The 14,445-nt window shown below is 39.6% G+C and overlaps 1 protein-coding gene across 2 annotated transcripts in view; it reads right to left on the minus strand.

Moving 5' to 3' along the window:
* Positions 1 to 2,875: 2,875 nt before the first annotated feature.
* b4galt2 (UDP-Gal:betaGlcNAc beta 1,4- galactosyltransferase, polypeptide 2) overlaps positions 2,876 to 14,445 on the minus strand; it is a 59,400-nt gene continuing 47,830 nt past the window's right edge. For both annotated transcript variants that reach the window (XM_052087150.1, XM_052087151.1), the window contains exons 5-8: positions 14,041 to 14,228; positions 13,809 to 13,931; positions 11,810 to 11,914; positions 2,876 to 6,706 (exon numbers count right to left, since the gene is read on the minus strand). In XM_052087150.1, the coding sequence (XP_051943110.1) occupies positions 6,556 to 6,706; positions 11,810 to 11,914; positions 13,809 to 13,931; positions 14,041 to 14,228 (567 nt within the window). In that variant the 3' untranslated portion in view covers positions 2,876 to 6,555. The remainder of the gene's footprint in view (positions 6,707 to 11,809; positions 11,915 to 13,808; positions 13,932 to 14,040; positions 14,229 to 14,445) is intronic.

Below are 14,445 nucleotides of genomic sequence, written 5' to 3' on the forward strand. Positions count from 1 at the left end.
GTCAAGTCAAGTACAACTTTATTGTCAAATGTGCTGTATGTGCGACATACAGCACAGATGAAATTTCTTCCTTGGGTTAAAGTTGACATAAAGGAGTGGAATAAATGGTGTACATTGGGACCGAAAATGTTTAAAAAGCATACCAGATTTAAGAGTCGCTGCGCACTTTCATACCAAACGTTTCAAATTTTCTTGGACGAGAATCAAGTAGTGTTGTCGATCGCGGGTGGTTGTTCAAACCAACGAATCTTTGCAATGTATATACGCAATTGATTCCAAAACTGATTTGTTCTTAGTTCAACAGAGCTGAGCCTCAAGAGTGTGCAGTACAAGGAACTTTCCCGGAAACAGCGCCACTCGCAGGGCGATGACAAGGCGGTGGGCGTGGTTTTTTCCGGGATTTTTTTTTTCATCCGACTTTGCATCGTTTCTTGTGGGGAAAATATAGTTGATGTTTTTCAGCATTTTTTGAAGAATTGCTTGGGTTAAAAAAAAAGTTGCTTATCCCTGCTGTACGCAGTGCCGGTGCTAGCATGAATGCGCCCTGGGCTCCTCATATATATTTTAGATGTCAGTTAAACTGACAAGGATTGGAACATATAAACATTGTTACATTAATTAACAACATACTGTATAAGATAAGATAAGATATCTTTTGAAGAAAAAATTTCAAGACATTATGAACGCATTCCCTATTTGAACATTTTCATTTATACAGTGCTTGCCAACACCTTTCCAAAGCTTTTCCAATGTTTAAAGTAAGCTAAGAATCTGGCAGCTATAAATAAGGATACACCAGTAAAATTGACTGCAAAAATGACCAAGTTAAACAAAACTGTCAGCGCTAGCTTAAATAGTTAATGTTAGCGAACGTAGCCTGGAAATTGCAGTACAATGTGATGTACAACTCATATTGATCCGGAGTAACGGGAAAAATGAGATCAATTTTAAGACCTGTTCAAAGGGGGAATCCTCCACCAGGGGGCGCAAATTCCCTGTCCAAACTGCAATGACATTGTAACATATTGGGGAATTGGCCGTTTGTTTCCGTGTACAAGAGTGTCCTTCCTAATTTACCTCACTGAGCAGTCGGGATGATTTAATAAAAGCTGCATTATGGCTTTGTGCATTTACAAATATGTATTTTATTTTTTACAGATGTAACATTGCAGAATGCCATATTACAGGGCAAGTTTTTGGGTGTTGCCAACCTGTTGCCACCGTACATATCGAACATGCCAAGAAACGCCAAGTTTTTAAAGGTCATCCAGTGAGTTAAGGGGAAAAAAGCAGCAAGCAACAATATCTGGTTGTCCTTTGAGAACCAGACTAAAATTGTTACATCCCTGTTTTATTGTTTATTAGTTGACAGGCTATTTTCCTGCTGCATGAACCAGGTGAACTGTGTCATTCACACCAAATCTGTAATGTCCAACAATCTGTGAACAATGATAAATTCAGTTTATACGAGATGTGCGTTAACGGCGTAGCATAGTAAAGCCACGCTATGCCGGTAAGGTGGCGTAAATGTTTTAGTAAAGCAATAAATCCAGTTTTTAAAGCTGTTCTGCCCGCGTTGAGCTTCTCTAATGTCAGCGGCATGAACATCAGGTGGCTTCATTGAATGCAACATTGAGGAATTGACTGCCTTTGTAATGGCTCTAAATGGAAATGAAGAAATAGACTTTTCCCTCAAATCAATAATGCTGTAGCAAGAAAGAATATGGACTTACTGAGTTCCTATGCTATCAAGCTTTGACACAAAGCTTCATTGATTGGAGTGACAGAGAGGCGAGTGCAGTGTGATACTGGATTGCTAAAATAGTCTCAATTGAAGTCACGTTTTTCCATGACATAACTCTGGGTAAGTGCAAAACTCTGCCGCGTTAGATCATTTTAATAATGCAATACTTTTCAGGTTTATACGGATAGTTTAAAGAAATATGACAAAAAGTTCAGTGATTTGAAAAAAAAAAACTCGACAGTCACTTAACGACTACATATTAGGAGAATTTATAAAAGAAATTGTAGAGTAAAACATCCTCAAAAATAAGTTGCAAATGTGAAAACTCGTAAAATATTAAAAAAAGAAACAATACACAAAATGCACGGATAATTCCAGTTCCACTTAAATATAAATCAATGTAAAAAAAAAATTCAAAATATACTGTACATAGACAGTCTATGTACTGTATCTAAAAAAACCCCCACAATGGTCAATCATTACAAAACTAAAGGTGCAAAAAAATCTCAAATTTTAAATGAAAAAATAGGAATAACTTCAAATCAAAAATATAAATATCAAAATGATTACAGTATAAATAAAACTGACAAAAAAGTTCACAGTAAAACAGTCAATAAAAAATAATAACAAAAGTGGGAGAAGCAAAATTCCTATGACCATCACAGGAATTTTTTAAAAAGGACATTTCAAGTAAATTATGAATTTCTTTCACTGGGGATTTTTTTTAACAAATAATCCACATCATAAAATATATTAAAAAAGACAAATATGTAATATCAATAAAAATAAATGTCAACAGTATATACCGGTAATTATTTTTAAAAAGTTGACCAATGTGTAAAAGGCAGTTAGTTAATTCCCCAAAATAAGAAAATGTCAAGAGTAAAATAATTGTAAAAAACAAAACTAATAATAACAATACAGGTACGGACAATATATCGCTTATTTTTATGATGACAGATCCTATATAAGCGTATTGAGAAACATAATCACATTATATGTGCAAATGAACTTGGTCTCGAAGTGCATGAATTAAAAAAAAAATCTGTATTAAAAAAAAAAAAAATCAAACTACCAGCAGTATGACTTTGCCTCAGGCAGAAATAAAATCAACAAATGAGAGAATCATCATTCATTTTAAACCAGAAGTTTTTATTTATTGTATAGAAAAATTAGTTTTGATATGACATAATGCATACTATATAAGATAACATTTTTAACATTCAATGTACAAAAACAACAAAACAAAAAAAAAACATTATTTGAATTTACAGAAGATATATTTTTTCAAATTTAAAAACGCCTTCGGGCCCAAACGTCCCGACGCAGGAAGCCCGCCCTGTTGTAAGGAACAAAAATCAGCGAGTACGGCTTCACTTCAAACATCGGAGCACTCCGAGTCCATTAGCAAACACGGAGCACTTCGCGGTGCGCCGCTGAAAGGAAAAGAAATGAATAGAAATGCGAAAACCCAACTCTGTGTAAATGTACACTGGGGGCCGCTCGCGTTTGCCCTTCACTCGCATCAAATCCAATTAGGTCTGACTGATGTGATGCAGTAAGCCTGCCTGCTAAGTGTCTTCTACTCTTCTCGTAATGATTTTGGAAGTTTTCATTAACCCCCCCCCCACCCCCCAAAAAAATGCAGCAATTTGTAAACACTTGGATTATTTTTGGCATGGTTATGGAAAAATATATCTCCAAATTTCTAGTAGATATTTGTTTAGGTACCTGTTATTTACCTCCGCATTTCTTTTTCTGGCAATATTTTTAACTTTCATTTTTTTTAAATTCCTTACACGTGAAAACATCTGAGTCGGAGTCTGTACTCGAGTCGAAACAGTACTTCTGCATTTTGACAGGTACGTACATTGAGAGTACTTCATGAAATCTAGCGATTTATTTATCGATTAATTATTGTTTTGGGCTGGCTCAATCCCACTAAATTCACATGCGAAAAATGTCGACTCATTTGATGGATTTATTACTCATTGAGAGACTAAAAAGGCAAATTAAATGGACTTAACAAAAGCAGGACTGACATTTCCTCATCAGGGGAAATGGGCTTGGTAGCACGGCGTGAATGGTTGTTTGTCTAAATGTAAAAAAAAGAATAGTGAATACTTGAATAAACTTGCGTTTCATTAATTAATTATACTATTATTTCAGAGCAGACTGTACTCTGTTCTAACGGCTACTATTACTGCACTTAATTGCCACCTTTATAAGAAACAAGACAAGTTGACGAGTTTAAATGCCAAAGCCGACAAGTGTCATTCAGAAAAAAAAAATAAATCATAAAAATTGTGAATTTAGAATTGGCGTCAGTTATACGCAGATCGCCCCTGCAAATTGTGGGGGTCCCCCCTACTATAAACTGAACTGGGATTTTAGGATTAAGGTTTTGGTGTTCCTCGGCATTGATAGGTGCCTTTTTTTTGTGTTTATAATTTTTCTGTAAACATTACAAAATGGTCCAGTTCAATCAAGCCAGTCTTCCTAAACTAACATATGGCAGCTGTAACCGCACACAAGCTTTTGTCACCTCAATAAACCAAACCACATCATGACTTTATAACATTTTATATTGCCTCATTACCCAATCTAGAATATTGTCCAGGAGTGGGTGGGGTGGCTGCATTTGGTTGCTCTTGGTGGCACTAAAGCCTGCAGTGAGATTTGCAAGAAGGAGAGCAGAAAAGGTCAACGAGACTGTGCAAAGGCAATCAAAGGTGATAACATGCAAAAAACAAAACAATCTGTAAAAAGAAGGGAAGACAGCGTGAATGAGCAAATGCGTGCGTGCGCTCCACAGAGGACTCCTTTCACCTTGAGGAGAGAAAAAAAAAAGAAAAAAACACAACCTTGAGGCAAAAATAAGTCTATCGAACACATTAGAGTTTTCTTTCTCCCCCTTCAAGACCACCAAAGTGGAAGCCAACAAAAATAGGAAAAAAAACATGTTTTGGTTTACGGTTTACTATTTAAAAACATGTCTTGCTATTCATAGAAAATAAATCCTGAAGGCATCGGCTCGGTTTATATACGTACTGTAAATATATGTAGGCGACAAGAGGATGACGGTGTCAGAACAGCAACAAAAAAAAAAAAAAAAAGATTAAAGCAGAAAAAGCACTCTTGGATATGTTTCGTGTGGGAAATGATGATGGGCAGCACCGTGTGCCAGTAGCAGTTAAAAAAAACAAACAAAAAAATTCTGATAAGAAATCTTACACCAGCCTACGGCGAGAATTGAACATTTCCACCAGCTCTGTTCACTTCCTCCAAATGGAGATTTTTCATGAGCCAGTCAGAGGGGAGGGGATAAAGTAGCAAAATAAAGGCCATATTATTATATCTATAATCGTCCACAGCCGCATATGTGAAATAAAAACACAGTCAAATAAAAAGCGTTGAACAATAAATAGCAATAAATCATGGACAGATGTTGAAAAAAAGAAATGTAACTAGATGTAGCCAATAGGCAAGAGAAATGAAGTAGAGCAAAATCATTCAAGATAAAAAGAATACGTGTGCGCTTCAGTGTGCACCCACAGGCATAGAAATCAAAATTTGGAGGAAGATGGGAAAAGCATGACGGCCTCACGTCACGTCAAATCAGATTATTAGAATAAAACAAGCTCATTTGCCTTCTCTATTTGAATAATCAGAACAAAAGGGTTCAATCTTCACTGATGCCAGTTTCAAACACTTCTTGCCCCTTCAGCTTCAACATATACCGTATTTTCCGCACGAAAAGGCGCCCCGAAAAGCCTTCCATTTTCTTAAAAGCTCACAGCGCGCCTTAAAATCCGATGCGCCTTGTGTATGGTTATTACGGTAATATGTCGACCCCAAAATGGCTCCTTGCTAGAGACATGCTTACACAGCAGAGTTCAAACTTAAGGCGATCGGTTTCGCAGTTGAACACGGAAATAGAGCAGCGGCAAGAGAGTTCAACGTTAACGAGTCAATGTTATAATTCGCTGTTGGTTACGCGAACCGTGTCGCTGCTTTATTAAATACGTTTTATTGACATCTGATCGTTCTGTTGGCGTTTCCGTGAGCGGAGCTCCATCTAGTGGATGCATTGTAGATTGCGTCTTATAAAGCGGTGTGCACAATGTATGAAAAAAATTACAAAATAGGGCATTCATTGAAGATGCGCCTCATATTCCAGTGCGCCTTTTAGTGTGGGAAAATACGGTATTCATGTTGCACAAGTTGCTCCAATAACAAAACAAAACAATAATGTCCCAGCATAGCCCCGATGAGGGAGATGCAGGCACGATACATTCATTCAATAACGCCAAAGGCTTTGATTTTGGAATATTTTCAACTCGCACAAGATAATGTACAGAGGTGAGCCAGAATGGCCTTTTTACGTACGCCTGTCGTACGCTAAATCTTCGTAAACAGGTGGAAAGTGGCACCCCGTGAGCTTCTTGATGAATGACTCCCCCATCTTGCAGATGTCCACATCAATCTCGATACCATCACGTCTTTTGCCGTCGACGGTTCAAAACTTCTACTGCCACTTTGTGGTCTTGCCATCACTCATTTTAATGGTTTTGGCCATTTTTGGGGACCTTAAGCCCTCGAGAGCCCTTTTCCATGTCCTCCATTTCAGTCCACGAAACTCCCGCTTGACACCATTCATCAAACTTTGCCTCCTTCCCCCATTGAAAAGTTGTCCAGAGGCTTACAAGTGCAAGTCAACGTGTTCCAAAAAAAAAAAAAAAAGATTCCTCGCCTTGATGTGCTTGTGATTTCCCTTTGTGCGTCCATCCCAATCCCAACCTACCTTCCGTCTATCCCTTGAAAGGCCGCGGTGGCGCTTTGCCGATCTCGACTGAAACGTTAGTGTACAGCGGGTACCTTTTCATCTTCACCACTCGGTAGGTGAGCGAGCTGATGCCGTCCTTCTTCATGGTGTTCTTGGTGTTCTGGATTTTATTGAATCTGGACAAACAGAAGAAGGTCTAATCATCAGCATCAGACTCTTGGACAAAGCGTCGCTAACTTCAACGTGTTCCGCAGAGAGGCTGGAACTCAATTTACATTAACAGTGGTGCCTTGAAATATGAGCTAATGTTTCAGAGAGTAAGAATTAAAAAAAAACTAACAAACAAACAAAAAAACCCTGAAACAGGGCTGGACAAAAAAATGATAGTACCGCTATAAAAGATTGGAAATAATTATTAGGATCATTAAAAGGGTGACAAGTTGCCACTGTACTGCATGGTGACATGGTGTTTACCACACTAAATATGGACCAGAGGAAGTGAAGGAGAGAATTGTCTCAGGAGATGAGAAAGAAAATTACACACAAGTACGTTAAAGGAAAAGGTGAGAAGACCGTCTCGAAGTAGCTTGATGCTTCTGCGGCTACAGTTGCACATATTATTCAGAAATTTAAGATTTGGCTTGAATTGGCAGAGGGGTAACAACCATTTTTCCCCCACGTGTATCCATCTATAACATGTCTCATTTAATAATGGCTCTAGAAGCGAGGTGCAAATACTGAACCGAACTATTGAACTGGATGTGAATTGCCACAAGCTAGGGCTGGAGGTGTATTTACTCAAATGCAGCAGGGAGAGGCCTCAACGGCTTTTACGGTCTTAAAAAGCAGAACGTTCAACAATCGGAACGCCAAGGGGCTTGTTTTGCGACACGATCGACAGCGCGATCCATCACAAGTTTGTCAAGTGAGGCCGGAGTGTCGTTGCATCACAAATTGTCCTCACTTGGGAAATTGGCGAGTAGAGAAGACGGGAAACGAGCAGAAGAATGCATCAGCTTGCCGAGCAGCTGCTGATGCAACCTCATCCAACGCAAACCAGGCTGCAATGCGGTTTTCTTTTTCTTTTCCTCTCTCGCCCTCTCTCTCGTCAGCCGGTGACAATCCATTCCATTCTGGAAATGATATGTGTGATGACAAATCTAACTAATCGATGGTAAAAATATTCTCGCTATTGTTGAGGAATAACTATTCCGATCAATTTGATTCTGAAGATTGTATTTTTGGTTTGTGTGTTGGGGGGGGGCATACATACCGAAAATCAGGCTGAGTTTAATGTAACCCTAACCCACTAACTTAATGATCATTGTGTTTCTTGACTAGATTAGCCCCAACATATCAATATTCCAGTGAACTTCATTGTGGGCCTTTTTGTTGGTTTGAATCAAATGAGGCCCACATGACAGAAAAGAAAAATGGAGGCGGGATGAACTCGGAGATAAAATTATATTTGACCGGGGGGAAAAAAACTAACAGATGGATGGAGGAAGATATGCCGATATTAAAAAATAATGACATTTTCAGATAAATCCATCATTGAGCAGATAGATTTAAGTCATAGAATAGTACATATAGAGAATAGTCGATGCTCTCAATTTGCATGCCGTGAAACAACTCCAACAGAGGTTCATTTTAATTTGATGTACTTCCGAGATGTGCACGTTGTACCACCAGCCCCATCTCATGAGATTCCCATAAGAGCTGCATTGAGAATGTTTGACTGACTAATATACTGTATATCCATATTAGTGAGACATTGAAAACTGTGGTTGCACTGGTTTAGAAGTGCAATTTAATGACGGATACATCATTAGCGTGATTCACCGTAACTGAGCTAATAGCTCCATCGTCTCATTCGTAGTGCAACTGCAGTAAATCACTCTATTTGAGTCCACGGAGGGAAAATACAAGACATTTTAAAATCCATACACAAACACGAGGAGACTGAACAAATAAATGGAATAGTGAACATGCCTGGGTGAGTAATTTATATGGAGATGTGTGTGAGTGCGTGCGCGTGTGTGTGTGCGCGAGTGTGTGTGAGAGTGTGTGCGCATGCGCAGGTAATGAATATGCCTCCTTTCTTGCTCGTGCTGGCCCAAGATCTCATCGTTATGCCTCGCCATGGTTGACGAACTCAGCGAATGGACTTTTGTTTGAGTGAATGAGCGTGTGTGTGGGTGTATGTGTTAAAAAAAAAAAAAAAAAAAAGGAGAAACTCTAGCTAGCTAGCTACATAGCTAGCTAAATAGCTAGCTAGCTACTGTATTTATGTACACACACACACACACAGACACACGCACACACACACACACACACAGGTATATATATATATATATTTTATTTATGTATTTATTTATGCATTTATTTATTTATTTATTTTGTATGAAATGTAGTCCATTCTCCCATCATAGTGTTTGTACAATTGTTGTGTTTGGCTAAGAAATATTCAAAAGGATTTTAGAGGATCACATATCAAGAGCCACACTCCCATCACTCCATAGAGGTATGCATCATTTAGTTTGTCCCATACCACTTTCGATTATTCATGCAGGTTTTTCCGATTATGGTATCAAAAGGTCATAATAACAGGCGTGCACAGGGCTTGCTCGAAAGACTGAAATGTACCAAAATACAACTGCAGCTATAAAATGCTGCACTGGCGTCAGAGGTAAGTACTGAATCTTAACGCTCGAGTACTTTCGTACCCTCTCACCGAGAGACCGAGGAGCATCTCTTTTCTATAAGTGGCAGCGTGTGTGTTTCAGTCGTGGCGGTCGCAACGCTGAATGATTCATGCGCGAGACGGCGACGTGCTTTCAGGACGAGGTGAATAAATAAAGCTGGAGGTAATTCAACTCATTTGTCCAGTTATGTGTTCAGCATTCAGTTATTTCAAACAGTATACAAGAAGAATGGCTTTTTGTATGTTACAGTGAATTCTATAAGTCTCAATGCAAAAAAATAAATATTAATACATCCAAAGGTTGTATTATTTATTTATAAAGAAAAGCACAAACACCATAGAAAATGGAAGAATGTGCTGTGAGTGTTTTGAACTCCTGTTTCCATGCTGAGGAGAATGATGTTCTCCAGGGGAGCGCCCGTCGTGTGGACTTCGGTTCCCAGCGCTCATCTTTAAAGAGTGGCCTTGATGCTTACCGGCATATTATAAAGTGGGAAAGGCGGGTGCCAGGAAAAGAGATGTTTTTCATAAAACAGAACCGAGATGGCTTTCCGGTGATGGGGCTCTCAGGGCCAAGTTTGAGGTTGCAATTTTGACGGGCGCCATTTAAAGTGCTTCGCAGACAAGCATAAAACCTCCTCCTGTATAAATGACTTATTTGCCAGTGTGATGAATGAGACCCAAGATGGTGGGATGAGGCATCGCAGGAACATTAATCAGAGGCAGTATAGCGCTTCACATTAAGCCGTTTAAATGGGGATTATCACCGTTTATTCTGTCTAAAGAGCACCCCCTCCACAGCCCCCTTCCTACATTCTAAACTACCACACCTGTGCCCACCCAGTACGATGACAAACTCAACCAATGAAGGCATCACACATTTTGACAAACATCGTCAGGGGTCAAGTTTGATATTAATTGTTTGATATTAATTGACAAAGATGAAAATGAAAGATATTTTTTGCCATTATTATAGTTTCTTTTAATTAATTTCATACGATCTACTTTCAATTTCTTTTTAAAAACATTTTTGTTTATTTCGTTACTTTTCGTAAACGATAATATCCTTGCTTCATCTTTTGAATCAAAACAAATGTTCTGACTCAAATTGCCTGATATAGTTACAAAAATAAATGCGCCTTTTGCAGTAAAAATAGTGTCCACCGCCCATAAAATTACATCATTTCCAAATCCGATGACGTTTAATAAGCTCCCGCCATTTAGAACCACGATGAAGCGTAAAAAAACTCCACTTTACCTTGTACAAAGTGTATCTTTTCCAACTAGTGTCGCAAAGTAAAAGGCAGAATTTTTTTTTTAAATAAGCCAGAATTGTTTGGAGTGGTAAACCTTCTACCCATCAACTTCTTTCTACATTCAGAATTAATCCATTCAAGGCATATTTTTCCACACAGCACTTCAATTGTACGACATCGGTGATATCTTACATTTGTTTCTACAAGCTAAACGTCCATCTTCATAAATGAGATCACGTCACAGTGCATAAAAAAAAAATATGAAGCCAAAATGGACGTCAGACGTCTGACAGTGACATCTTGAAAACAATCTGTGGAGTGAATGAGATGACGTCTAAGGCGGGGCAGGTGCGTATCGCATCTCATCCATCATAGTTTTAAGTGCGCGCGGCGTCTGTAATTGCCTGCCCAAAACCACACGGCTCCAAATGGGAGCGTCTCGTCTGCTCGCCTTCAACCAAATCAATAAAGGAGCCACCAGACGGGCTCGAAGTCATTGCGCTCGGCGCTCGATTCCGGTTATGCCTCCTTGAGTCACACTGCACAAAAACGACGCTACCAAAGGATGCTACTGTATTTATTTGGACAGCCATGAATTATTCATGGCGTAGTGGCGGGCCTAGGATAGTGTTTTTTTTGTGTGTGTTTTTTTAGATGGAACTAGCTTCATTTTGTTTGTTTGGTTTTTTTTTTTGTTAACAAGTCTCCTAAATGTTTTACTCTTGGAAGACCTTTGAGAGGGGAAATGGGATTTGGACTCAATTTGTGTCTTCGCATGCAACCTTGCTCCATTCAATCAGAATACAAACCTTCCTAAAAGTGAAAACCCTACATTTCCCCATAGCCCCCCCCCCCACACACACCAAATATTTTACTGTACATACAATGTACCCAGCAAAAAAATGTTCTGAAATAAACACATTCCATTTTGATGTGAAAACTCAATATTTTGCCCTGACAATCCAATGCTTGCAAAAAACAAACAAAAAACAAAAACAATCGCCATATTTTCCCATGATAATGAGATATAGAAATTAAAAACACGTGTATGTGAATTTTAGGTGATGATTGACAGCAGTTTTCTTACGGTCCCCGTACGCACCTCCTCATTCAGAACCTCAAGATTGCATTCTGAAAATGTTAGCTTCCTCTATGTGTTTTTTAGGGACACGCTGCGCTCAGGTGTCAAACTTTGTGGCCATGTTTGCGCTGGTGTGTCATTAGCAAATTTGTGAATAGGACATTCAGACAATTTAAGATTCTATTAGTGGCCGCAGTTCATTCTTTGTGAATTTGGCCCTCTATCGGCAATGCGGTACCTTTGCGGGTTGGGCTCGTTGTGTTTGTCTCTCTCGTGTTTAATCATTCGGTAGCGGCCAATGCGCACGTCCGGTCTGGACACCTTCATCCCGTTCAGAGTGATCCTGCAATACACACGTGGTAGCAAGGGTGAGATGGCAATAAGACGGAATAAGAAGCACAAGTTATTGCGCCGCGCCTTCTCCGAGCAGTCCTCCACTCCATTGCTTTCATGCAATTAACTCCACCGTCGGGCAAAGAAGAGGGGAGAGGAAAGTTCCCCGTGAATCCAATCAAATTTGTCGGTGCAGACTGGAATTTGGGGCCTTTTATCTGAGCAGTAGGGAAAGTAGTTTGAGCATGCGGATACACGTTGGACAGTCCAATCTGAATCGGACAATTAAAAGACGATCAAATGGACAAATCGCTTGTATTTGTCCAAGATAATAGCCTCGCAAGAAAAGCTTGACTTCAAATCTTTTCTGCGCCAACATGTGGAGTGACCAGCATGAAATGACCTTTCGAACCACTTCGGTCAACGACACTTAAAAACGCTTGAATTAATCGTTCTTTTCTTTTCCCTTCTCACTCGGAATCACAATTTGGATGTTTGTGTGTGAGCCTCACAAGAAATAAACAAATTTGTTTGTATTCTTACGCACATACTGTAAACACGTCTATCCATTCACATGCATAATGTCACGGTACATACTGTATGTAATGTAAACACATCAACTTCATGAAAACTATAATAAAATTAAAATCATGAAGGACGTAGTCACAAAAATGCTTTAAAAAAATGAAAGCCGAAACAATATCTTTACAGCAAAAAGACACATTTTGGTATTGCTGTACATCTGTGCAGAAGAAGGAAGGTCATTTCTTTGAGAATTGTAGTTCACTCAACATTTTTTTTACAGTTGTACAGGCTTTAGGTTAAGCAAACGAAATTTAACTTGCGTGCGCCACGTGAGTGACATTTCAAACTAATCGATGCAGCAGATGTTGGATAACATGGTCAGCACCAAACAGGGCGAACTGGATCAACGCGTACAAAATCACACCAGATTCTACATTGAAAGTGTGTCAATGCAGCAGCTTGTCCAAAATGAGCGTCGAAGGACATATTCCTTACGAGCGCTCTTCGAAAGGCTTTTAAAGCAGCCAGCCGTGACAAGGAGAGGGAGAGTGTGTGTGTGTCTGTTAGCACTTAATGCGAGGCAACCCATAACCTTCACACACGGCAGCTTAAAGCAAGTTGGATTTATTGCCTTTTTAATGTCGCTCCAAATGCAAATGGCAATCTCAGCCAGAATCTAAAAGCTTTACTTAGGGGAGAAAAATAGAACAAGGAGATGCGATTGTGACACGAACATCATGGTTCTTTTTTTTCCCCTTGTCGCCGTCCGTGGTGGGGGTGGTGGGGGGTTTAAACAGTGATAGAAGGCACAGTTACGCCGATGATGTGCTGTCTCGCCAAGTTTATTCAACAAAGTGAGCCTTTTCCGCGTCCAGCGGACCCTCAAACAACTTCAAACGGACCCAAGGTGTAGCTTTCCTGTAGCAACTAAAGTAATAACTTTCCCTGGAAAAAAATAAAACGCTAAAAATATGAATTGTACACCGGATTACAGTCAGTGGAATAGCATCTCTCTGATTATCATGCTGCTTTAGTGTCCTAAAGGATTAGTGGACACTTCGTTTTGTGTAAGTATTTGTGTTAACGTGCCACTTTACATATTTATAAGATAAGATATCCTATTATATTATAAAGTACGATATTGTAGAGTGCTACTGTTCATGAAAAACACATAAAATGTTTTGTTGTTTTTTTTTTTTGTGGGAGGCTGGAACGAATTAATGGTTTTTCAATTCATTTCAGTGGGAAAAGATGATTTGAGATATGAATGTTTTGAGTTACGCGCATGATCACGGAACAAATCCCACTAGTACTATAAAGGACCACTGTACGATAGACGAGAATAGCAAAGCATCTTTTTGCTGCGAAATGAAGCTCACCTGTTGTAGATATCGTCATCCTCCCCTCCCCAACCCCAGTACTCGTTGGGGAAGCCGTTGATCTTCAAGAACTGTTTTTTACTGAGGCCCGACACTCCCCCGAAGTAACCCGCATAGGGCAGCCTGGAGCAGACCACACAATGTCGTGAGCAATAACCCAACCCTACTTCATATGTATAGTGTCGTACTACATCAAGTACAACAACGGAGTCATAAGGAAGCAGCTTTTCACCTGAAGCCAAACTTGTCCATGGCAATGGCAAAGTGTCGAGGCTGCTCGTAACAGTGATAAAGATTGCGGTCGTCCATGGGGATCAGGTCCACATCGCTGAAAATGAAGCAGTTGTAGTCGCCGTCCTTTAGCGCCTCCGCGTAACCAACGTTCAGGAGCTTGGCGCGGTTGAAGGTGTCCTCGCCCAACTGTAAAAGAACGGAAATGCCCACCATAAAGCTCATACTCATCATGTTTTGTCCCTTTAATATAGTAACTGTATGCTACTTTTCACTTCGCTTCACGATATATTGCTATAGTTGACAAAGCTACGCAGATCTATTCAAAATAGTCACATCCTGCTGAGCAAATTGATACAAAGCAACTTACCGCACAGCTATATTTCATTGCTGTGTGCTACTTTAC

The sequence above is a fragment of the Hippocampus zosterae genome, chromosome 15, assembly GCF_025434085.1.
Source record: "Hippocampus zosterae strain Florida chromosome 15, ASM2543408v3, whole genome shotgun sequence".
Classification (NCBI taxonomy): Eukaryota; Metazoa; Chordata; class Actinopteri; order Syngnathiformes; family Syngnathidae; genus Hippocampus; species Hippocampus zosterae.